This window comes from Chiloscyllium plagiosum, unplaced genomic scaffold (genome assembly GCF_037043375.1).
Source record: "Chiloscyllium plagiosum isolate Xiang-an unplaced genomic scaffold, Cpla_swu_hap1 HiC_scaffold_2, whole genome shotgun sequence".
Lineage (NCBI taxonomy): Eukaryota > Metazoa > Chordata > Chondrichthyes > Orectolobiformes > Hemiscylliidae > Chiloscyllium > Chiloscyllium plagiosum.
In genome coordinates, this window is record NW_028270140.1 from 6,722,867 (window position 1) to 6,747,991 (window position 25,125).

At 43.1% G+C, this 25,125-nt stretch overlaps 1 protein-coding gene across 1 annotated transcript in view; it reads left to right on the forward strand.

Annotated features, from left to right (window-relative positions):
* The window catches only part of slc1a1 (solute carrier family 1 member 1), a 74,156-nt gene extending 49,271 nt beyond the window's left edge, over positions 1 to 24,885 (forward strand). Inside the window, exons 6-12 of the mRNA XM_087994504.1 lie at positions 482 to 577; positions 7,572 to 7,756; positions 9,016 to 9,123; positions 12,221 to 12,343; positions 14,297 to 14,491; positions 15,768 to 15,902; positions 18,683 to 24,885. Of these exons, the coding sequence (XP_087850630.1) occupies positions 482 to 577; positions 7,572 to 7,756; positions 9,016 to 9,123; positions 12,221 to 12,343; positions 14,297 to 14,491; positions 15,768 to 15,902; positions 18,683 to 18,929 (1,089 nt within the window). The 3' untranslated portion in view covers positions 18,930 to 24,885. The remainder of the gene's footprint in view (positions 1 to 481; positions 578 to 7,571; positions 7,757 to 9,015; positions 9,124 to 12,220; positions 12,344 to 14,296; positions 14,492 to 15,767; positions 15,903 to 18,682) is intronic.
* The last annotated feature ends 240 nt before the right edge of the window (positions 24,886 to 25,125 follow it).

The following is a 25,125-nucleotide window of genomic DNA, read 5'->3' on the forward strand; positions in this document are numbered from 1 at the left end:
CAAGTCACTCTGATCTCTGGTCTGCCAGGAGTCAAAATTTCCAAAAATTTGGTAAAACTACAATGTTGTCTTGAAACACTCTTGTGCTGAAAAAAGTTGGCAATGTTCCAGCCAGATACATTGAAAACGTTAGTGCTGCAAAATTTAAACTGGGTTCAAATCTCTGAAAAGTCAAGGTATGCCATCACGTGTAAGATTATTAACTATTATCAGTTTTATTCCCATGGCCACTAGGAACTGTTGAAAATGTACCACCTCACTTCACGCACGCCTCATAACAAACCAGTTACAGGACATAAATAGCATTTTCATAACTATCCAAAACACCAGTATTCATCTCTTCCCCTTAAGATGTTTCATATTTGCTTAAGTTACCTTTGGTTGGTTTTTATTAAAGAACTGTAATTGATTTGGCAGTACATAAAGTGATTGATTCAATTCAGAGTTATTGTGTGACCTCATCTTTGGTTTTGTTTTTCAGTATAAAAGCAAACGACTAGGAATTGAACCTGTAAACAATGCCAGTATTCCCACTAGCCCAATGGTTAACGTTGTTATGACAACACAAATGAATGAGGTAACATAGCTAATATAAAATACAAAAAGAATTGCTGGAAATATCCAGCAAGTCACGCAGCATTTGTGGAGAAACACAGTAAATTAAATGATTTCTACTTGAAATGTTCAATCTATTTATTTCTCCCAAAATGCTTCTTTATATCTTGTGTAGCATTTTGCTTTTGTATTTGCAGTATGTGGCACAACTTCTTTGGTACTCAGCTGCATCATGATATTTGCCACGCAATTTTTATAAAATGTGTTTTCAAGATCCAAGTTTCTGAACGTACGCAGTACATCAGGATGAAGAAAACAGCATCAGTCTCCTCCCATTCTTAGTTTCTCAGTTTCCTAGCACTAACACATAAATCCACAGAGTGAAGAGAAACACTAACTTCACAGAGTGAAGAGAAACCCTGCTCCTAAGTCTCAATGTTGCATTCTAAGAGACACTGTTTCCATTTTTTATTCAGAAGCATTGTTTAAAATGGAGCAATTGTGAACTGTGGACATGTGAAGTATGAGGTGCGGAGGGAAAAAAATGAGGGAAAAAACAGAAGCTAAAATTCAGGCATCCGCAATCTTTCAAATTCAAATTCACAACAATTATGAAATATGAAGCCTCTTCCTCCATTCCAGGGATTTGCTATCCAAAGCACTAGGGTTTATTTTAGCTATACCCCGTCAATATGCAGATCATTGTCCCCAGTGATTACGACATCAAGCATGACTTCCTGATGTGTGGCATACCTTACATTGCCACTAAAAACAACTCCTAACAATGATTTTATGTCCTAATTTTGTAGTGAAATTTGCATTGTCATGTATAGTTCTAGGCTACTTTTGAACACCATTTGCAGTCTAAAAATCAGGGAAATTAAATAGATCCGATAAACTCAGGTAAAACTTGCTTCCATTTTGAGTATGCTTTGTGAGCAGATTCATTGCTAAAGATGACCTTCCCATTTAATAATCCTCCTCCTTATTTTCTCTTGTGGCTTATGCCAAAAGATGAGTGTGCTAGAGTATGGTGCCGGCACAAAACCTAGGTCATTACATTCAAGGTGCAATGTATGTATATCTCCGAACCTGACTTTGAAAGGAGGAATTGCTTTCTTCCCCCTCAAGTCCAAGATTATTGATTCACCCTCAAAAATGTAAACACCTGTGGTAAAAATGCCACAAAAAATTTTGACAAGCCTTAAAGTGAAGTGAGAAAATTAATAAGACTTTTGTTAGACAATCTCAGTTACTTGCTTTAATAAACTCAATGGTGTTCATAGAACATAGAACAATACAGCACAGGCCCTTCAGCCCTCGATGTTGTGCTAACCTTTTATCCTACTCTGAGATCAAACTAACCTACATTCCCTTTGTTTTACTATAATCCACATGCTTATCCAAGAGTCGCTTAAATGGCCCTAATGTATCTGACACTACTACCACCGATGGCAGTGCATTCCACACACCCATCACTCTCTGTGTTCATGAAACATTACATTTAGGAGTGACTTGTTCTACATTTGTTAGTGTACCAATGGATCAGAATTAGAATTAGGTTTACTGCCACATGTACACAAAAGAACAGCGAGGATAGTGAAACGTGGACAATGTTGCCAATACACAGTGCAATCTTTGATAGATAAAAATAAAGTAAATAAAGAAAAAAAACACTACATTATAGATATACATAGTATAAGTTAGGAAAATGAGAAATAAAGCTAAAATGATAGACATTGCAGTCCTTCTATAAGGGCTTCCATGTGGCCTTACTGGGCTCCAAAGGTTCCCAACCAGCAGCTGTCTCTGCTACAGGCTGCTGGCTGTACCCTCCTCTCTCTACCCCCAGACCCACTCACCGCCATCCTTGTATCCCCTTCACCCTCCCCGCAGACCCACTCACCACCATCCCTGTCTCCCCTTCTCCCCAACCCCCAGACCCACACCACCAACTCTGTATCCCCTTCTCCCTCCCCCCAGACCCACTCACCGCTATCCCTGTCTCCCCTTCTCCCCAACCCACAGACCATTCACCACCATCCCTGTATCCCCTTCACCCTCCCCAAAACTCACTCACCGCCATCCCTGTCTCCCCTTCTCACCCCCAGACCCACTCACCACCATCTCTGTATCCCCCTCACCCTCCCCCAGACCCACTCACCGCCATCCCTGTCTCCCCTTCTCCCCAACCCCCAGACCCACTCGCCCCCATCCCTGTCTCCCCTACTCCCCAACCCCCAGACCCACTCACCACCATCTCTGTATCCCCTTCTCCCTCCCCCCAGCCCCACTCACCGCCATCCCTGTATACCCTTCTCCCTCTCCCCAGACCCACTCGCCCCCATCCCTGTATCCCCTTCTCCCCAACCCCCAGACCTACTCACTGCCATCCCTGTCTCCCCTTCTCCCTCCCCCCAGACCCACTCGCGCCCCCATCCCTGTATCCCCTTCTCCCTCCCTCCAGACCGACTCGCTCCCATCCCTGTATCCCCTTCTCTCTCCCGCTAGACCCACTCACCGCCATCCCTGTATACCCTTCTCCCTCCCCCCAGACCCACTCGCCCCCATCCCTGTATTCCCTTCTCCCCAACCCCCAGACCCACTCACTGCCATCCCTGAATCCCCTTCTCCCTCCCCCACACCCACTCGACCCCATCCCTGTATCCCCTTCTCCCTCCCCCCAGACCCACTCACCCCCATCCCTGTATCCCCTTCTCCCCAACCCCCAGACCCACTCGCCCCCAACCCTGTATCCCCTTCTCCCTCCCCCCCACACCCACTCGCCCCCATCCCTGTATCCCCTTCTCCCTCCCCACAGACCCACTCGCCCCATCCCTGTATACCCTTCTCCCTCCCCCCAGACCCACTCGCCCCCATCCCTGTATCCCCTTCTCCCTCCCCACAGACCCACTCGCCCCATCCCTGTATCCCCTTCTCCCTCCCCACAGACCCACTCGCCCCATCCCTGTATCCCCTTCTCCCTCCCCCCACACCCACTCGCCCCGATCTCTGTATTCCCTTCTCCCTCTCCCCAGACCCACTCGCCCCCATCCCTGTATCCCCTTCTCCCCAACCCCCAGACCCACTCGCCCCCAATCCCTGTATCCCCTTCTCCCTCCCCCACACCCACTCGCCCCCATCCCTGTATCCCCTTCTCCCCAACCCCCAGACCCACTCGCCCCCAATCCCTGTATCCCCTTCTCCCTCCCCCCACACCCACTCGCCCCCATCCCTCTATCCCCTTCTCCCCAACCCCAGACCCACTCGCCCCCAATCCCTGTATCCCCTTCTCCCTCCCCCACACCCACTCGCCCCCATCTCTGTATTCCCTTCTCCCTCTTCCCAGACCCACTCGCCCCCATCCCTGTATCCCCTTCTCCCCAACCTCCAGACCCACTCGCCCCCAATCCCTTTATCCCCTTCTCCCTCTCCCCAGACCCACTCGCCCCCATCTCTGTATTCCCTTCTCCCCAACACCCAGACCCACTCACTGCCATCCCTGAATCCCCTTCTTCCTCCCCCACACCCACTCCCCCATCCCTGTATCCCCTTCCCCCTCCCCCCAGACCCACTCGCCCCCATCCCTGTATCCCCTTCTCCCCAACCCCCTGACCCACTCGCCCCATCCCTGTATCCCCTTCTCCCTCCCCCCACACCCACTCGCCCCGATCTCTGTATTCCCTTCTCCCTCTCCCCAGACCCACTCGCCCCCATCCCTGTATCCCCTTCTCCCCAACCCCCAGACCCACTCGCCCCCAATCCCTGTATCCCCTTCTCCCTCCCCCACACCCACTCGCCCCCATCCCTGTATCCCCTTCTCCCCAACCCCCAGACCCACTCGCCCCCAATCCCTGTATCCCCTTCTCCCTCCCCCCACACCCACTCGCCCCCATCCCTCTATCCCCTTCTCCCCAACCCCAGACCCACTCGCCCCCAATCCCTGTATCCCCTTCTCCCTCCCCCACACCCACTCGCCCCCATCTCTGTATTCCCTTCTCCCTCTTCCCAGACCCACTCGCCCCCATCCCTGTATCCCCTTCTCCCCAACCTCCAGACCCACTCGCCCCCAATCCCTTTATCCCCTTCTCCCTCTCCCCAGACCCACTCGCCCCCATCTCTGTATTCCCTTCTCCCCAACACCCAGACCCACTCACTGCCATCCCTGAATCCCCTTCTCCCTCCCCCACACCCACTCCCCCATCCCTGTATCCCCTTCCCCCTCCCCCCAGACCCACTCGCCCCCATCCCTGTATCCCCTTCTCCCCAACCCCCTGACCCACTCGCCCCATCCCAGTATCCCCTTCTCCCTCCCCCCAGACCCACTCGCCCCCATCCCAGTATCCCCTTCTCCCTCCCCCCAGACCCACTCGCCCCCATCCCTATATCCCCTTCTCCCTCCCCCACACCCACTCGCCCCCATCCCTGTATCCCCTTCTCCCCAACCCCCAGACCCACTCGCCCCAAATCCCTGTATCCCCTTCTCCCTCCCCCCACACCCACTCACCCCCATCCCTGTCTCCCCTTCTCCGACCCCCAGACCCACTCACCACCATCCCTGTATCCCCTTCTCCCCAACCCCCTGACCCACTCGCCCCATCCCTGTATCCCCTTCTCCCTCCCCCCACACCCACTCGCCCCATCCCAGTATCCCCTTCTCCCTCCCCCACACCCACTCGCCCCCATCCCTGTATCCCCTTCTCCCTCCCCCACACCCACTCGCCCCCATCCCTGTATCCCCTTCCCCCCAACCCCCAGACCCACTCGCCCCAAAACCCTGTATCCCCTTCTCCCTCCCCCCACACCCACTCACCCCCATCCCTGTCTCCCCTTCTCCGACCCCCAGACCCACTCACCACCATCCCTGTATCCCCTTCTCCCTCCCCCACGCCCGCTCACCGCCATCCCTGTATCCCCTTCTCCCTCTCCCCAGACCCACCCGCCCCCATCCCTATATCCCCTTCTCCCTCCCCCCACACCCACTCGCCCCCATCCCTGTGTCCCCTTCTCCCTCCCCCCAGACCCACTCGCCTCCATCCCTGTATCCCCTTCTCCTTCCCTCCAGACCCACTCGCTCCCATCACTGTATACCCTTCTCTCTCCCCCCACACCCACACGCCCCCATCCCTGTGTCCCCTTCTCCCTCCCCCACACCCACTCCCTGCCATCCCTGTATCCCCTTCTCCCTCTCCCCAGACCCACTCGCTGCCATCCCTGTATCCCCTTCTCCCTCCCCCACACCCACTTGCTGCCTTCCCTGTGTCCCCTTCTCCCTCCCCCCAGACCCACTCGCCTCCATCCCTGTATCCCCTTCTCCTTCCCTCCAGACCCACTCGCTCCCATCACTGTATACCCTTCTCTCTCCCCCCACACCCACACGCCCCCATCCCTGTGTCCCCTTCTCCCTCCCCCACACCCACTCCCTGCCATCCCTGTATCCCCTTCTCCCTCCCCCCAGACCCACTCGCTGCCATCCCTGTATCCCCTTCTCCCTCCCCCACACCCACTTGCTGCCTTCCCTGTGTCCCCTTCTCCCTCCCCCCACACCCGCTCGCTGCCATCCCTGTATCCCCTTCTCCCTCCCCCTATGCCCGCTTACCACTGTCTCTGCTCTGCTCCAGGTCACTGGCTGTACCCTCCTCCCCCTGTCCCCAGGCCCACTTGTCACCATCCCTGCTCTGCTCCGGGCCGCTGGCTGTACCCTCTCTGCTGAACTCTGTTAAATAAAGTTACACACACGCATTATGAGCACCCAGACCTTTGCAAATCTGTGCTGGGTGAGCATGATGCATCAATTGCACTATTGAATGGTGGAAAGCAGAAATCTGGAAATTGCCTTTGGAGATTGAAGCATAAGGAGTCAGTTTGGGCCCTCTATTGACTGAGGGCAGGATAGCATCAGTCGCCGTCTCAGAGAAGGTTGCCTTAGTCTCGAAGTCTTTCCCTCAAGTATACCCAGGGACAAACATTATCTACTACTAGCTACACAACAACAAGGCTCACAGCTTCTGTTAAGTCAGTTGGAAGTGAATTGCTTTCACCTCTTCCATAATTAAAAATCAAACACAAAGCTAATTCTCTTTCAGTTAAAAAGGTATTTGAACAAGCTGGAAAAGAAATATACATATCCTTTAAACTAGTGGGCATATTTACCTTTTTAAAGTTAAGAACTGGCAGGAAGGAAGACCCATTGATTTTGAGGTGGCCTATGAAAGGCAGAAACATGAATATAATACACAATAACAAGGTTTGGCCTTCCAGTGTTCTGCATCTTGGTGTGACTGCAGGATAGCGCAACATTTTGCAGTTCCTTGCCCTTCCACATAGTCCACTCCATGCAAAGAATTTTGACAGCATAGATAATTTTCAGATTTCAATCAGTCAATCTTGCTGCACCTGACACACATCCTATCCCTATAATCTTTCCATTCATGGCTTTCCCACAATGCTATGTGTGTAAAGCCAGTCTTGTGGCAATGCAGAGATATTCATGTCACTTTCTCTCCAATCTGTCTTTGGTAAAGAATGATGAGATTTTTGAAACAAGTAAAGAGGTTAGTTTCCTGGAGGGTTACCTTGCTTACACAATAGTTACTGAGTCATATGGAACAAGAAGGTCCCATAATTGATACCCTACAGTGTGCACTACAGCCATCAAAGATGACATTTGTTTGGGGTGAGGAGGAGGAAGTGTTCAGTCCCAGGATTTAACCTCCCTAGAGGTTATTCAATAGTTAACCCATTAATAAGCGAAGACTTATTTTTAATTGAATCTTGAAAATTTGGATGTGATTTTTGTAAATATTGATGTTATAATGAAACTTTAACCTGGAAGAGTCTGTCCTCGGTCTTGTGCACGTGATTTTTTAAAAAAATTATTCATATTTCATTGCATTTGAGAGCTTCAGTTGTTGAGTGCAGAAAATGTAGCAATTCCTTGAAAAGAAGTCATCAATGTATTCAATTAAAAAATAGGTTAAAATTCTTATTTTTAATCTGTTCAAAACTCCTCATAGACTAAGATCAGTGACTACAAAGTGATTGGTGCATACTCTGATGGAATAAATGTACTGGGCCTCATTGTCTTCTGCCTAGTATTTGGGATTGTCATTGGACAGATGGGCGAAAAAGGCAAAATTCTGCTAGATTTCTTTGATGCATTGAATGAAGCCACCATGAAAATTGTACAGATTATTATGTGGTAAGTAGAATGTTGCATTAAAATTAATTTCTACCTTTTTTCAACACTATCCTTCCTGTGCTAATTATTGGAACCATTGCAGCAACCAATGATTGGTTTTCATCCTTGTCCATTACAAGATCCATAAACAGCAATCAACTCTCTGATGCCTTCGTTCACTTCATGCAAGAAATATACCCACCAACAAAGACTGTCCGAAGAGAGGAAGGGATCATAACTCTTTTTGTTAACAATGATCCATATTTCTCTGTTAATCACTGTTTTCATTGTCTAAGGAGACACAGTAAAATGAGAAGTTATAGTCACTTCAATACACCACCTTGTTCCCTGGCCTGTATCACTGTATAAGGCCTGCTGCAGAGCTACAGCAAAGCTCAATGCAAGCGGGAAGAACATCACCTCATTTTCCACTTGGGACCTCCGCAGTCTTCTGGACTCAATATCGAGTTCAACAATTTTAGGTTTTGAGGCATCTTTTCCATGTCCTTACCCCGACCCCCACACACCAGGCCTTGTTATCACATGGAGAAAGTGAGGTCTGCAGATGGTGGAGATCAGAATCGAGAGTGTGGTGCTGAAAAAGCACAGCAGGTCGGGCAGCATCCGAGGAGCGGGGGAATCGATGCTTTGAGCATAAGCCCTTCATCAGGAATTGTTATCACATGGTCCACTATTACATACAACCCATTGTTAGCCACTACTAGTCCGCACTAGTAGCCTATTCATTTTCCTGGGCTGACCATTATCTACTCCTTTCTCTCTCTTTGGGCTCCATCTCCACCTGCTGTTTACTCCTTACCCACTTTCCCCACATTATCTTCTGCATAAAAACAATATTTTTGTAGCTACCGTCAGTTCTGAGGAAGGGTCGCTGGACCCAAAATGTGAACGCTAATTTTTCTCCATAGATGATGCCAAAGCTGCTGTTGCTGTTTTTGTTTTTGAAAAGTGTTAGTCCCTGTAATCAGATTCCAGTAGTAGCATTCCACAAAAACAAAAATCTTATGTCAATTGTATCTTGGGTGACTCCTGCCTTGGAGTTTGGTGAAAGTGAAAAAAAAAGGCTAAACTATTTAAACTTCACAAAATAAAATGTCGAGATTTATTCTGAAAAAGCAAACTTTGCTATTTTAGTGCTTGAGCTGCAAATAAAATTAAATTAACTATCATTTCTAAACTGAGGGTTAGAAATTAACATATTGATGTTCAATTGAAATTATATTTCCTAATTTGATTGCTTGTCAATGATTTCTTTTTAGGTATATGCCAATAGGTATATTATTTCTTATTGCTGCAAAAGTAATGGGAGTGGATGACTGGGAAATTTTCCGTAGACTTGGCCTTTATATGGCAACAGTTCTGACTGGGTATGTATCACAAAGCTTTTAAATTGCTTAATTGGGAATTACTGAAGCAAATTTTGAAAGTTTACAAAAGCATTTGCCTTTAAATGTACAGTGTCCGGATTGAGTTATTTCAACAGAAAATATACAGACTAATGTTTCTTTATGGAGTTATCAAAGAGGACTGGCCCAGAAATGTTGGAAAAGATTCATCCAACAGTAATTCTCTATAAAATTACCCACTTACCTTTCATCAGTTTGTTTCCAGTCGAATTTCCAAGTCAGGTATGCCACATGTGTGTCCACTGGGGGAAATCCTGTAGACATCCACCCTGTGCAGGAGTAGCATTGCAAAGCAAGACGTGCCCCTGTTTTATAGCATGCTGCTCTACTTTAGGTTTTAAATCATTTGTAAATGGTTTCATAGGCTCTCTGGCAGCCAGTGAGGAATGTAAAATTGTGATATGTGAGATGGTTTGTGTTGGTGGGGGATAGGTATTGAGTCCATTATGGGCAGGGTGGGGTTTGTGGATTTCAGATTTGGCAAGGTCAGGTCATGTTATAGGAGGGCTGGCAGTGGGAGGTAAATCTGACAGGGGCAGGTCTAGTGGCCAGGCCTGGAGGGTTGTCAGAGGTTGTAGGAGTTGTATGTGGAGATGCTGGGTGTGGTTAGTAGTGGGTCAAAGGTTCTGTTCTGTTGTTATCCAGGACTTAGAGTAAAGTTTTAATCCTCTGAATTTTCCTGGTTAACCATAAAAGTTTGTCGGAACCCTTTATCTTAGACTTTGAGCAAGGTTCCGGAAGCAGAACAATTCCCACATAATCATGTGCTGGGAATTCTGCATGCATAACTCAGTTCCTCAGTGCTCCAACAACTATCTGGCCTTCAGAATATCTGGGTCTGAATAGTTCAGTGATGATGCAGGGTTAAACCTGGCATGGTTGAATGGTTATGATTTCCAAGGCCGATGTTAAATACATGGCACATGGACAGGAAGATCGATGTTGAGGACTTTATATTAACAAAGCACAAGCAGTTTCTATTCACATTGCACTAGCCAATAACCCAGAGATCAAAAATAGAACATAGAACATAGAAGAATACAGCGCAGTACAGGCCCTTTGGCCCTCGATGTTGCGCCGATCCAAGCCCACCTAACCTACACTAGCCCACTATCCTCCATACGCCTATCCAATGCCCGCTTAAATGCCCATAAAGAGGGAGAGTCCACCACTGCTACTGGCAGGCATTCCATGAACTAACCACTCGCTGAGTAAAGAACCTACCCCTAACATCTGTCCTATACCTACCACCCCTTAATTTAAAGCTATGCCCCCTCGTAATAGCTGACTCCATACGTGGAAAAAGGTTCTCATGGTCAACCCTATCTAAACCCCTAATCATCTTGTACACCTCTATCAAGTCACCCCAAACCTTCTTTTCTCCAATGAAAACAACCCCAAGTGCCTCAGCCTTTCCTCATACGATCTTCCTACTATACCAGGCAACATCCTGGTAAACCTCCTCTGCACCTGTTCCAGTGCCTCCACATCCTTCCTATAGTATGGCGACAAAAACTGCACACAATACTCCAGATGCGGCCGCACCAGAGTCTTATACAACTGCAACATGACTTCAGAACTCCGGAACTCAATTCCTCTACCAATAAAAGCCAGTATGCCATATGCCTTCTTCACCGCACTATTTACCTGGGTGGCAACTTTCAAAGATCTGTGTACAATGTCTTCAAGTGCATCATTAATTCATATTGGCTTTGTACCCGCTCTGTAAAATCATGAAATGATGTGAGTGTATTTGTCAGATAATCACTGTCATTCATAAGCATGTTCTTTTGGGATACAGATTGAGTTTTATTGTAATATAAATTTTGTCTGCATTTGTAGAAGTGTATGGTTCCAGGAGCACACAGGTCCTTTCGATTCATATTAACCTTTGCCTTGCTGAGTAAATACCCTAATAATTATTTAGAGAAAATTTACAGTAGATTTAGGGGCAGCATGGTGGCTCAGTGGTTAGCATTGCTGCCTCACAGCACCAGGGACTCGGATTTGGTTCCAGCCTTGGGTCGACTGTCTGTGATGAGTTTGCACATTCTCCCTGTGTCTGCGTGGGTTTCCTCCGGGTGCTCCGGTTTCCTCCCACAGTCCAAAGATGTACAGGTTAGGTTAATTGGCCATGCTAAATTGCCCACAGTGTTAGTCAGAGGGAAATGAGTCTGGGTGGGTTACTCTTCGGAGGGTCGTTGTGGACTTGTTGGGCCAAATGGCCTGTTTCCACGCTGTAGGGAATCTAATCTAATCCTTTAATTTATATGGTATCTTTAATGGAAGATATATCTCAAGATGCTTCACAGGATATATCTAAGACTCTTCATCTTAGCTCAGTGATTTACCAGTAGATGCTACATATGTATCAATGGATCTTCTGAAAACCGTGATATTGTTTCGAGCAGGAATGTACATATTGGGGGGAAATAGTGGTGCAGTGGTAATGTCTCTGGACTAGAATCGAAAACAACAGGCAATTAGCTATGGGACTATGGCAATTAGTGAAATATGAAATTTAAAACTGTATAGTTATAACCACCATTGATCATTATAAAAACCCATCTGGTTCACAACTGACCTTCAGGGAAGGAAATCTGCCATCCTTACCTGGTCTGGCCTATATGTGAGTGCAGAGTTGACTCTTAACTGCTCTCTTGAATGAAAGAAAAAAAAGAGAGAAATATTAACTCTTCGAAGGTCTCAATTAAATTGATTTGAATGAATTAGCTTTATTGTTCACATGTACTCACATGAAAGGTTTAGAAGTCACCACTTACAGTGCCATATTTGGTACAAAGTTACCTCGATACGGATTCTTAAGTACAAATTCTTTGGCAAAAATAGAAAAACAAGAAATAATGATTACAGTATTACACATCTTCAAAAGTACAACATCATAGTGTAATCATTGTACAATCACAATGAGTTTTCACATAGTATTTGGCTTAAATTGTGTAGGATGGTTTTATATAGGATTTTACAAGTCTTTATTGAAGGCAATATTACGTAAAATTCAATTCATTTTAAATTTTGTTGCAATTTCCTTTGGCAGATTAGCCATCCATGGTGGAATTATTCTTCCTATGATCTATTTCATTGTGGTTCAGAAAAATCCCTTTATATTCGTTGGAGGAATGGCTGAGGCATTGTTGACTTCTGTCATGATCTCATCCAGGTAATGGGATAGGTGTTAGTGACTGTTGTTACAATCCAGGTAATGGGATAGGTGTTAGTGACTGTTGTACAATCCAGGTAATGGGATAGGTGTTAGTGACTGTTGTACAATCCAGGTAATGGGATAGGTGTGAGTGACTGTTGTACAATCCAGGTAATGGGATAGATGTTAGTGACTGTTGTACAATCCAGGTAATGGGATAGGTGTTAGTGACTGTTGTACAATCCAGGTAATGGGATAGGTGTTAGTGACTGTTGTACAATCCAGGTAATGGGATAGATGTTAGTGACTGTTGTACAATCCAGGTAATGGGATAGATGTTAGTGACTGTTGTACAATCCAGGTAATGGGATAGGTGTTAGTGACTGTTGTACAATCCAGGTAATGGGATAGGTGTTAGTGACTGTTGTACAATACAGGTAATGGGATAGGTGTTAGTGACTGTTGTACAATCCAGGTAATGGGATAGGTGTTAGTGACTGTTGTTACAATCCAGGTAATGGGATAGGTGTTAGTGACTGTTGTTACAATCCAGGTAATGGGATAGGTGTTAGTGACTATTGTACAATCCAGGTAATGGGATAGGTGTTAGTGACTGTTGTACAATCCAGGTAATGGGATAGGTGTTAGTGACTGTTGTTACAATCCAGGTAATGGGATAGGTGTTAGTGACTGTTGTTACAATCCAGGTAATGGGATAGATGTTAGTGACTGTTGTACAATCCAGGTAATGGGATAGGTGTTAGTGACTGTTGTATAATCCAGGTAATGGGATAGGTGTTAGTGACTGTTGTATAATCCAGGTAATGGGATAGGTGTTAGTGACTGTTGTTACAATCCAGGTAATGGGATAGGTGTTAGTGACTGTTGTTACAATCCAGGTAATGGGATAGGTGTTAGTGACTGTTGTACAATCCAGGTAATGGGATAGGTGTTAGTGACTGTTGTACAATCCAGGTAATGGGATAGGTGTTAGTGACTGTTGTACAATCCAGGTAATGGGATAGGTGTTAGTGACTGTTGTACAATCCAGGTAATGGGATAGGTGTTAGTGACTGTTGTACAATACAGTAAGCAACCTGGACCTTGTTTGGAGAAGAATTTATAGTGACTGCACAGAAGGAAAAATGTTAATTTGATTAATCATTTAGTCTGCAGGATTTAATTAAGATTCTAATGGGTAATGTCCCACTCAAATCAAAAATACTGAGTCCCTGCAGATTTACTGATTGAATGCAATTCATGATCTGTTACTGAGTAGAACTGACTAAGTAGGCAGCGTGTTTAATTCCCATGTGCTGATTCAGCACCTCAACAACAGGAATAAATGTCTTAAGCATCTCTAGACCAGGAAGGATATTGGTTAGCCTTGGTTTCTGCTTGCTATTCTGTGATCCCATTGGAAACTGCAGGTTGGGTAATGACAGGCAAGGTTTTGTAACAGTTTCTTGCTATTGCATAGGGGTGTTAATGCCCCTTGTCTATGCACTCACTATATCTTGTGTTGGAATGATCACTTGGGTCAATTGCCAGAGGATAGCTTCGATCTTTAAAAGGAGCTAATATGGTCAGTGAGTGAGAGTGAGATAGTGAATCTTTCGCGCAAGCAATTGTGACATTTTTCCGAAGTAATCCTCATTATTTTACTATGATGTTGCAGAAATGATCATTTCACTTAAATAAATCAAAACAATATTAGCCCAATATGCCTTGGAATGAGTGATGTAATGGACCAAAATGTTCTGGGATTCTGTTTGTGCATGTGACAAAAAAATGGATTTTTAAGAAAGAGGGTAGAGATAAAACGAGAGAGATGTTGGATGTAGCTCGGGGATGGTTCAGAGTTGTAGCATCAGAACAGAGCAATTAGACAAAGATGTGAAAATGCTAAGAAGTTAAAAACAAAAGTGAAAAGACCTTTGCTCTGGTAGTAACATGCATTCCTCCATGCAGTTCCGCAACTCTGCCAGTCACATTCCGATGTGCTGAGGACAAAAACAAGGTTGACAAAAGGATCACCAGATTTGTGTTGCCGGTGGGTGCCACAATAAACATGGATGGAACAGCTCTATATGAAGCAGTTGCTGCAATATTTATTGCTCAGCTTAATGACTATCCATTGGATGCAGGACAGATAGTCACCATCAGGTGAGACCTCCAGCTCAGGTTTCAACATGTAGGGATATTGGTTCTTTTAAAAAGTGCTGGTGCTATCAAATTTAATAAATCATTCGACTTAAACCATTTCCCTCCATAGTTATATTCCATGTAAAGTACGCAAAGGCATTGTGGTCAAGTTGCAATGTTCTAAACATACCTGTAAACCACAAGGAGACACAGAATCAAAGAGAGAATTGGCTGAATCTTTGGTGGATGGAGAAGGATTGTCCCATCTACCTGCTGGAAAGTTATCAAGTGACCTATGTTGACTGTTTTGAGGAAGACCCACCAAAAGCCCCACAAGAACAGGGTTTGTTGGTGGTAGCCTTCCCCTGGAATCATGACCCTAGAGGTGTAAGTCCTGCCCTAATTAAACTCCACACACAGGTTGCAGACTGTCAGCTAACACTGCGGAGGCTGTGATTCTCACCAGAAGTGCACTGCCATTGTTCTGGCATTGTGGAGTATCAAGAAAACAGTGGGTGAAATTGTGCTCGGGGTTCCTGGGTTGGGTGTCATGGATGGAAAGAAATACAGGGACTCAGAATTAAGGGCTGGGGTAAATCCCATGGGGCTACCTTAACCTCTGTCCAGAAAGTTAAAAGAGTTGGAGATTTGATGGTTCTGATTCACTTAAACTTAATACTTACCCAGAAAACATTAAAGGTTTAAAATCCTACTTTAGTTCCTGGATAGCTAATAACATTAGAATTCTCTTTATTGTTCCAAGAACACGGGCTATTTATTGCCTTCGTATCTTTGTAAACATTCGGCAGGACTGGCAGCATCTGCTTTCAGTCCCCATTAGTTACTGTTTTTGTTTCGGATTTCCAGAATCCACAGTTCTTTTGTATCACATCTCTGTCCTGGCTGTTTGAAACTGGGAGTGAACTGATTTGTAATGCTCAGTGTCATCCCAGTCTGTGCATTTACCCACTGAGCCCTACGAAGTGGGAGTACTGTCAGTGGACAAGATTTTACTGCTTTCCCCCTCCCTCTTTTAAACCAATTTTGCATTTTTTAACATCTCTTTGGGTACTTAATTTGGCAGTGATTTCATCCATTCAAATGTAGATATTTTCCTAGTTAACCTGTTCAGAGATTGTACACCTCTGGAGCAGATGGGACTTGTGCCCAGGCCTCCTGGTCCAGAGTTAGGGACAATAGCACTGACACAAGAGTGCTTGTGCAGCGTGTTATAGTTTTCATGATAGCTAAAGCAGCAAACGGTGTGGAGTCTGATCAGTGTTTCTCAATTCTCCAGCATTACAGCCACAGCAGCCAGTATTGGAGCAGCTGGAGTTCCTCAAGCTGGGATGGTCACCATGGTAATTGTTCTTACCGCAGTTGGATTGCCTGCTAATGACATCACTCTGATCATGGCCGTGGATTGGCTACTGTAAGTCTGCGTGAAGTTTTTTTATAAGAAAGTATCTTTCTTTTAGGAAACAATATAACTCTGAAACATAGGAACAGGAGAAGTACATTCAGCCCCTTGAGCCTGCTCTGTCATTCAGTGTGATCAGGGCTGATCTATGGTCCAACTCCATATACCTGCCTTTGGCCCATATCCCTTAGCACCCTTGCCTTACAAAAATAAAATCTTAGATTTAAAATTAACAACTGATCTGTAATGGAATGTATTCAGTTAAAGAGAATTATATTTAGTGTTCAAGATGTTATTCACAGTACTAGTCATATATTTTTTCTTTGATGTAATAAATTGTTCCCGAATGGCAGGTCAAAAACCATATCATTCAAACTGTGGCAGGAAGTCTGTGGATCAGAATCTATATGAAATTAAACGAGCTCAGTGTTACAATGTGGGGAACTCCCAAATATCAATCAGGCTGCAGAACAGACGTGTGTTTTGTAAAAATAAAAACAGAAATTTCTGGTAAAACTCAGGAGGTCTGGCAGCATCTCTGGATGGAGGTGGAGTCCTCACCACTTATAACAAATGAGTATGCCTTCAATCCCTTACCCAGCTTCGAAAATGCCATCTCAAACCTCTCAACATAATAATCGCCCATTTGAACAATAGTATTAAATAAATATGCTCTTTTCATTTTCTATATTATAAGGTAGAAGTTCTGTTCTAATCCAGCAGAGTTAACATTTCAGGTCCAATGACTCTTCTTCAGAAAAGATTAGAGTGGTGCTTTTCCAACACCACTCTAATCTAGACTCTGATTTCTAGCATCTGCAGTCCTCACTTATACCCTTCTTCAGAACAGGCATTGCTTCCCTGGACTTAAAATGTTAATTCTGCTTTCTCTTTATAGATGCTGCCAGACCTGCTGAGTTTTCCCAGCAATTTCTGTTTTCAGTTTTCACTCACAGCATCCACAGTTCTTTGGGTTCCTTTTTTGTGTTTTGCAAATGCCTGACACACAGTAGCCAGAGAATTCATTGCTTTTGACATCACAGAAAGACTACAGCAAGGTCAGGTCATCCAGTTTTACAAGGTTACTGGTTTTCTTAAGGATCAGTGTACAATCAATGCCCAAGATACATTGTAAGCTTTTTCAAGTACCTTAAAAGAAAGTCTTCCACTTCATTATACATATAGCACATTGTTAACATGTCAATTTGGAAAATGCCTAAAGTTTTCATAACATGAATGTCAATCAAACTTTTACCTTTCTGGACAGCTCCATGGTAACCAATCATGACAACAGATAACTTCTGAATGACATTTGCTCCTTAGATTTAGTTAGTACATGTTATAGCAGAGGACCTTTACAATGTACATGATTTTAATAGATTGATCGTCAGGAGAACCTTACGGGGCATAATTTTAAGGTGAAAGGAGAGAGATTTAAAAGGGACCTTTGTCCATGTTTCAGCCAAGGCTGCAATGAGGTCAGGAGCTGAGTGGCCCTGGTGGAAACAAACTGGGTGTCACTGAAAAGGTTATTGCTGAGCAAGTGTTGCTTGATAGCACTGTTGATGACACCTTCCACAACTGGCAGATTCCATTCATGTACCACCCTCTGTGTGAAAAGGTTGCCCCTTAGGTCCCTTCTATATCTTTCCCCTCTCACCCTTAAACCTATGCCCTCTAATTCTGGACTCCCCCACCCAGGGAAAGGACCTTGTCTATTTACCCTATCCATGCCCCTCATGATGTTTTAAACCTCTATGGGGTTACCCCTCAGTCTCCGATGCTCCAAGGAAAGCAGCCCCAGCCTGCTCAGCCTGTCCCTATAGCTCAAAGCTTCCAATTCTGGCAAGATGCTTGTCAATCTTTTCTGAACCCTTTCAAGTTTCACAACATCCTTCCAATAGGAAGGGGACCAGAATTGCACCTGATATTCCAAAAGTGACCTAACCAACATCTGTACGATTGCAACTCCTGTACTCAAGACTTGTGCAGGCCTGATGTTTTGAATGGCCAAGCATTGATTCGTTTATGGCAGATGGCTCAACATTCAGACCTTTAGATGACAAAGAAGCATTTTGTTCGAAGGTATCTTTGATTGCTAACAAAAACTTTACTAATGAAGTGGTCAAATAGTAAACTTGAAGTTAAATAGTCTTACATGCAAAACAGGAAATTAGTTCATTGAAGACTATTTAACTTCAAGTTTACTATTTGACCACTTCATTAGTAAAGTTTACATTCTTTCACTTTCCATGGAATTTTATTACTGATGGCTCAGAGAACTGTATTTTGTTTATCTGTGATTTAGTGTAAAATTAAACTAATTTTTGGATTATAATCATATCTTACCATGATAGGTTTCTTTGTAAAAGGTTGGTAAATGTAACATGGTACCACGTGAAATATTACAGCAGCAGATTACAGGAGAATTTTATCATCTCTGGATCACGGTATTGTTAACTAAATATTGAGCAGCAGAAAGATATAATCATGCTCATTCTGTAGTGTCTAGTGATGCTAAGCTTGAAAGGATTTGTAACATATTTGTAACAATTGTTGAATTCCACAGAGGTTTTTTTGAAAACTGAGAAATTGATAACAAAATGAATTGAGCAAATTATGTTTCAAATTGTTTTACTGTAGGTTACTCCAAAGATATATGTAAATGGATGTCCAGATAGTTCAGGATCTTGCATCTTTACAGACTGTATGGTCAGAAAGAGTTGATATTTTTATAAAGATACTCAGCCTATTTGTTTCTGGTCCATAAACTCTTCTGCCTGCTTCCTCAGGGATCGGTTTCGGACAATGGTGAACGTACTCGGCGACTCTTTCGGAGCCGGAATTGTGGAGAAGCTGTCCAGTAAAGAACTGCAGCAGATGGATCTCACAAGTGGCATTGACATAGTGAATCCATTTGCTCTGGAAACCGCTGCATCTGAGAAGGACAAAAACAAGATAAAGGAAGCTTACGTCAATGGAGCATTTGATGTAGATAAAACAGACTCGGTAGCTGTCACAGAAACATCGCAATTTTGATTGAGTAAGGATGAGTTGCAAATGAGCATTTGTGAATAAGTTAGACATAAGGATGACCTTACAAAGCTGTACATTTGAATCTATTCATAAATTTCTCCTCATCAGTAATGAGTACCTTAAGATAACTTTTGAAAATATAATAGACACTGGCTATTGAAACCCTGATAATAAATTGCAAATTATTCCTCCATTTGCTTGCAGACAAGGTAGGATCACTCTCCAGTCCGAATGGAAGAGCAAGGTAGCTGTTGGTGGAACTAATACAAAGCTAGTATGAATAATCTCTCCTCCATGAAATTAGAACTGTGCATTCTATAAAAAGATAGGAGATGTCAAGGTGGAATATTGGGCACCAATCCTATCTCGTGATTCAGACAATTCTTACTCTATGCTTACCTCTCAATTAGTCAACTTTAGAATCATTCTAGGTTGCTTATATGTTCTAAATGATGTTTCACCATTAGCAACCTTTAACATTAAGATGAAATAGTTATAATGATATCACATATGCAGTGAAATCTGTTTGAAACCAGCCTCAAAGTTTACCTGTCTAGATATAATTGATTCATGCAGTTTCAAGAATAAATTATTAACCTTTTTCATATCCATATGATATATGCATTCCCTGACATCACTATGACTCAGGACTGATAGTTACAAATTGGTTCTAACTGCATTCGTTCATGAAAGGACAGGTCATTTTATTTTATTGGAGGCAGTTCTGAGAAGATTCACTGGGATGATCTCTGGTCTGGAGGGATTGTCTAATGAGCAAAGACAAAACAGTTGGGAGGCTACTCTCTGCAGTTTAGGAGAATGAGAGGTGATCTCATTGAAACATCCAGGATTCTTAAGGGGCTCGACAGGGTCAATGCTGAGAGAATATTTCCCCTCATGGGAGAGACTGGGACCAGAGGACAGTCTCAGTATAAGGCAGTGCCAATTTAAGACCGACATGGGCAGAAGTTCTTCTCTGAAGGTTATGAGCCTTTGGACTCCTTGCTACAGAAAGATGTGGAGGTAATATCTTTGTGTATATTTAAGGCTGAGATAGATTCTTGACCAGTAGAGGGGGGGTTACTGGGATAAGGCAGGAAAGTGGATATGAGGAATGATGGATCAGCCATGATCTAATTGAATGGCGGAGCAGGTATGAGGGGCCGAATGGTCTATTCCTACCCCTCTTTCATATGGTCGAAGGTAGTGTTATAAAAATAGAATAATATTTGACATAAGTTCCCTCATTAATTCTTCTACTTTGCCACTTTAAGTTTTGGAGATAGTTTGGTTGAAAGCACTGTCATTGTGGTGACAGATTGGGGGAAACCTCAAAGAAATTCATCTCCCATTTGTTGTGTCTAATATAAATAAAAATTTCTGAAATATCTAATTCATTCATGATTTTTCAATGCCACTGATCATGGCGCATGATATATATGGCTACATATTAATCAGAATGCACAGATTTTCCAACTAGACATTGGCAGATGATGTTCTGATATTTAGTTGGTGATTATATATAGTTATAATGTTATTGGCTGCATACAATGGGTTTACTGGCATCTTCCAAAACTTAGATTGCCACTGTACTTGTCTAAATATACATGTCCCATACATTGCAGGGTCTGCGTTTGTTACTGTTACTATCACATTGTTGCTCCAAGTATAAAAAAGGAGCTAAAACCTTGTTTGGTGAAGTTGAACTAGTATTGTCAATGATCTCAGCTGGTGAGATCTGCATTCATTTTTGGAATTATATTTGTGAGTATATTACTTCTTCTGAATCTTGTTTTTGTGATTGAGTGGCCCTGGTGGTTAGCACTGCTGTCTCACAGCGCCAGGGACCCAGGTTCAATTCCCGCCTCCGACAATTGTCTGTGTGGAGTTTGCATATTCTCCCATGACTGTGTGGGTTTCCTCTGGATGCTCTGGTTTCCTCCCACAGTCCAAGATGTGCAGGTTAGGTAGATTGACCATACTAAATTGCCTGTAGTGTTAGGTGCATTAGTCAGGGGTGAATGTATGGGAATGGTCTGGGTGGGTTACTCTTTGGTGGGTCGGTATGGACTTGTTGGGCTAAAGGGCCTGTTTCCATATTGTAGGGAATCTAATCTAATCTAATCTAATCTTGATTGCCCAATCTCAACTTGGACATTATAAGGCAACCCAGATTTGAGTGCTGGCAACTGAATGGCAAGGAGTTGACCTTGATTTTACTGGACATAATTGTGCAGTGCACCAAAAATTCATCTAATATCAACCTATGTAAAGCTGAAAGTACTTATAATGTTAGGCAGCATTCGTGGAGAGACAAAGAGAAGTAGTGGTTCAGGTTCACTCACATTTCATCCGAACAGGATCTCATGGAGATGTTGCCTGCAACAAGTGAGTGCAGTGGTCATGACTCAATGTCGAGTCTAAGTGATTGGTGTAGAAGAGTGAGGTGTTATTCTTCAAACTTCGTTACCACGTCATGTAACAGTGTATGAGGCAGAACAAGCAAGGAGGGAATGGTCCGGAGAATTAAAATGATGGGCAAGTGGGAAACTTAGGACCATGCCAATGAATCAGACAGAGTCTTTAACAAATTGATCACCCAAGTTAGTCTTGATCTTCGCCGATGGGAATGAGACAGCACAATTTTCAGGGAATACACAGTTTATTAAATTGAAAGAAATATGTGTAAATAGCTTAATACCTAGAGAGAGTTTGGAGCCCCAGATAATGGGAAGCAATGAGGTAAGAAGGCTGCTCACCTGAAATATTGTTCATGTTTTCTTCTCTGCACATATTATGTACAATTTGCAGAGTTTTTCCAGCATTTCCTGTTTCTGTTGCCGATTTTTAGAATTTTCAGTATTTTTGCTGGGTTGGCTTTATTTTCATTACTTGCATCCTTTTGGACTCTTATTCACTTATCTTAATCATGTTCTCTTACTGTCATTATCTACTTGTTTCTCAAGAGAGTTAATCTTTTATTTAGCATTGAAATTTGTTGATGTTCTCGTTGGAAACATGAGTAGTGCTGAAGTTAAGGAGCATTTTGACTTGATTTCAATTTTCATATTTTACATATTGAGCACTGTCATGTTTCTTTACACAAAATGGAACTTTCTGCACAGTTCTCATGGCAAAGTGGTAATATCCTTACTTCTGAGCCAGGAGGTCTGGGTCTAAGTGCCAGAGATGTTTAATGACAGGTTGATTAGAAAAATATATCTAAAACTTTATGCACGTACAAGATGCATGTTCAAAATCTTCCAGAGGTATCTACTCAGTAAAACTCAAAACAGAAACCAATAAAGAACATCACTCAGAGCCAGTATAAAATTAGACACTGGCAGAAAACTGTTGGCAATGCCTTTAAACATCTGAAGGAATTGTCCCAACATAATTTTGATCGAGCACATTTTTCTATTTTGAAAACATAAGTCAAAAAATTTGTCTTGTGCTCCAAACAGATATAAAGTTGCCATAGTAATGGTTCCACCTTTGGGTCCATACTCGCCTGGAACCAGAGCCAAATCTGGAGGTGGGTCGCATTTAAGTGCCACTGAAGAATCATGTGTGCTCCAATACTGATGGTGATTTCCGAGGGTGGGGATTGGACTGGTTTCCATGTAGTGCCAATCAGCAAGTTGGGTTGAGGGGAGGGGTAATCCCTGGAAGGACCTCGAGTGACATGGATAGGAATTATTATGACCCCAGGAGAAACAACCTGTACCACAAATGTAAAAATGTTAACAGATTCTTTGTTATATTTATCAATGACTACCAATAGGTCATTGGGTCCCACAGAGCCTTAATCTGTTTATTCAAGCAGAAATGGCAGTTGTGCCTCAGTGAATTACACTCTGAATCACAAGGTTGTACTCCAGGCTTTAAGCACATGCAGCAAGGCTGATACTCCAGTGCAGCACTGAGGGAGTGCTGTACTGCAAGAGGTGCTCACTTTCCAATAAGACATTTACCCATTCACATGGATTTAAAAGTTTCCATGTCTCTATCTTTAAGAAGACCAAGGAGGTAATCCTGGGTGTCCTAGCCAGTGGTGATCCCTTAATCAACATTACCAAAAATAACAGCTTACCTGCTCATTATCACATATTGTCCAGGGATGTGTAGGTTAGGTGGATTAGCTGTGGGGTTGGCAGGGTTACAGGGATAGGGTAGGGGGTGAGTCTTGGTGGGATGCTCTTTGGAGAGTTGGGCCAAATGGTCTATTTCCACACTGTGGGATTCTAGGATTCTACAATAGACCCTTTAATTCTAGGGAAAAAGCTGATCTGGACCTGGTTCTAACATTGTCAGAGTGCATTCTCAGAACTGGCAGTGCAACTCTCATTGACAGGTTTTGTTTTGTTGCCCAGAGGCATTAACACCATCTGTAGCACTCTGCCACCAACTGACCCACTGGAGCAGTTCAGTTACCTCGTCAAAGACTAAGGATCGAGACTGGAAAGTTTCTGATTCTTATTTTTTATGAACATTTATGGCATATCCATCCAGTTTTCTACATTGCATACCCCATCCATGCAAATTTTATACTTTGTAACAGATTTATTTGCATTTTATATGTTATCATGAACACAACATCAATGTTATTTATTTTGGACCTCTCTTCAAAATTCTAGAGGGAATGGCAATGCTTTAAATTGTTGACTAGACATCAAACAGTCTGAGTTCTTTCCATTTCCAATGTGAAGGAATACATCATTGACATTAACAACTAGAAGGAGGACAATTCGGGTACAAGGTAGTCCCACATGGGACTTGGTCGGCTGCTCAGCAATTTGTAGCAGTTAGGGGCTGTTTAAGATCAGGATATCTGAGGGTTACACAGCAGCACTGAGTTGAGGCTGATGACAGCAAGATTTAATCTGGAGGAGCAGCTTCACCTCGGCTTAGAAGTTGAAGCCCTACTTAAGAGAGAGGCCAAATTTCACAAGAGTCACATATATATTATGAGACCTTGATTTGTATTCACGAATAATGTTCCTGCTTGAATCTATCTGGAATCTTACCTATCACCAAAACCAACTGTGGTAATATTGCAGATGAGTGGGAGATAAAGTTCCTCCATTTTTAATATCGTCCTATTCCTTTCGACAAATTGAAGAGTTAAAATTGTCTTGTCAATTGTACATAAACACTTCCAATCATACTTTCAATTAACCCATTTTAATAATGCATATTCAAAACATGCAAAGTTCAATGAATAGATTTAACATTGCAGAGGCTTCTGTGTAAAAGAAAATTTAAATAAATTTTACAAATGCAAAAGTGACATTTTCTTTTGAACCTTGGAATATTTTTATGGTAGCTAAAAGTATTGATTTTTGATAAAATAGCTAAGTCAGGGTGTATTGTATTAATTGTAGAAACCAAATTAATGTATATTAATAACCAATATTAATGTAGATGTATCACTAGGAATAGGAATATATGTACAGTTAACTTAGAGGTAACCATACCTGCAAATATCTGCATGAATCCACAATCGAAAATATGACACACTTGATTTCTGGAAAAGCATTTCTGTTGTTACTGAATCTCTGTGGAAAAAAAATGTGTATCTGCTCTTTACCCCACTTCTGAACGTTACCCAAATTTGGTATAAACAGAGATTTGGTACAGGAAAGGTTCAACCGTTGTGAATGGTCTGAGAAGACCAAACCAATGAAGCATTTGAAATAATTTGAAACAATATGTAAAATAAGATGTTCTTGAGGTTAAAGCAAAAAAATATATAATAAAGTGTAAACAATTTAAAGAAATGCAATAAAATTGTCTTAAAGTTACAATAATAATACTATGGAATACAAATGGAAAAGAAAAGCAGATTTAAGGATTTAACTTCAATGGATTGATTGCTTTGTTGGAGCTGAGAACTGGGGAATCATCAATTTATTTGTAAATTTTGCTTCTGTTGAATAAAGACCTTGCTGTATATCTGCGCAATGACTATTTGGGTCAATATGGACAATAATTTTCACACGCACAGATGTAGATCACATATTTCCTCATCTTTATAATGTGGAAGAAGTATTAACTCCAGCTAGATCTTTAACTTTGAAGGTACAGCTCCGTAACATCATCTTGATCTATAGATCAAGATCAATGAATTCCGAGAATTTGATGAAAGTTAACTTCAGTAATGCCTTATCCCCAAGCCTCAACCTTGCCTCTTCTACAT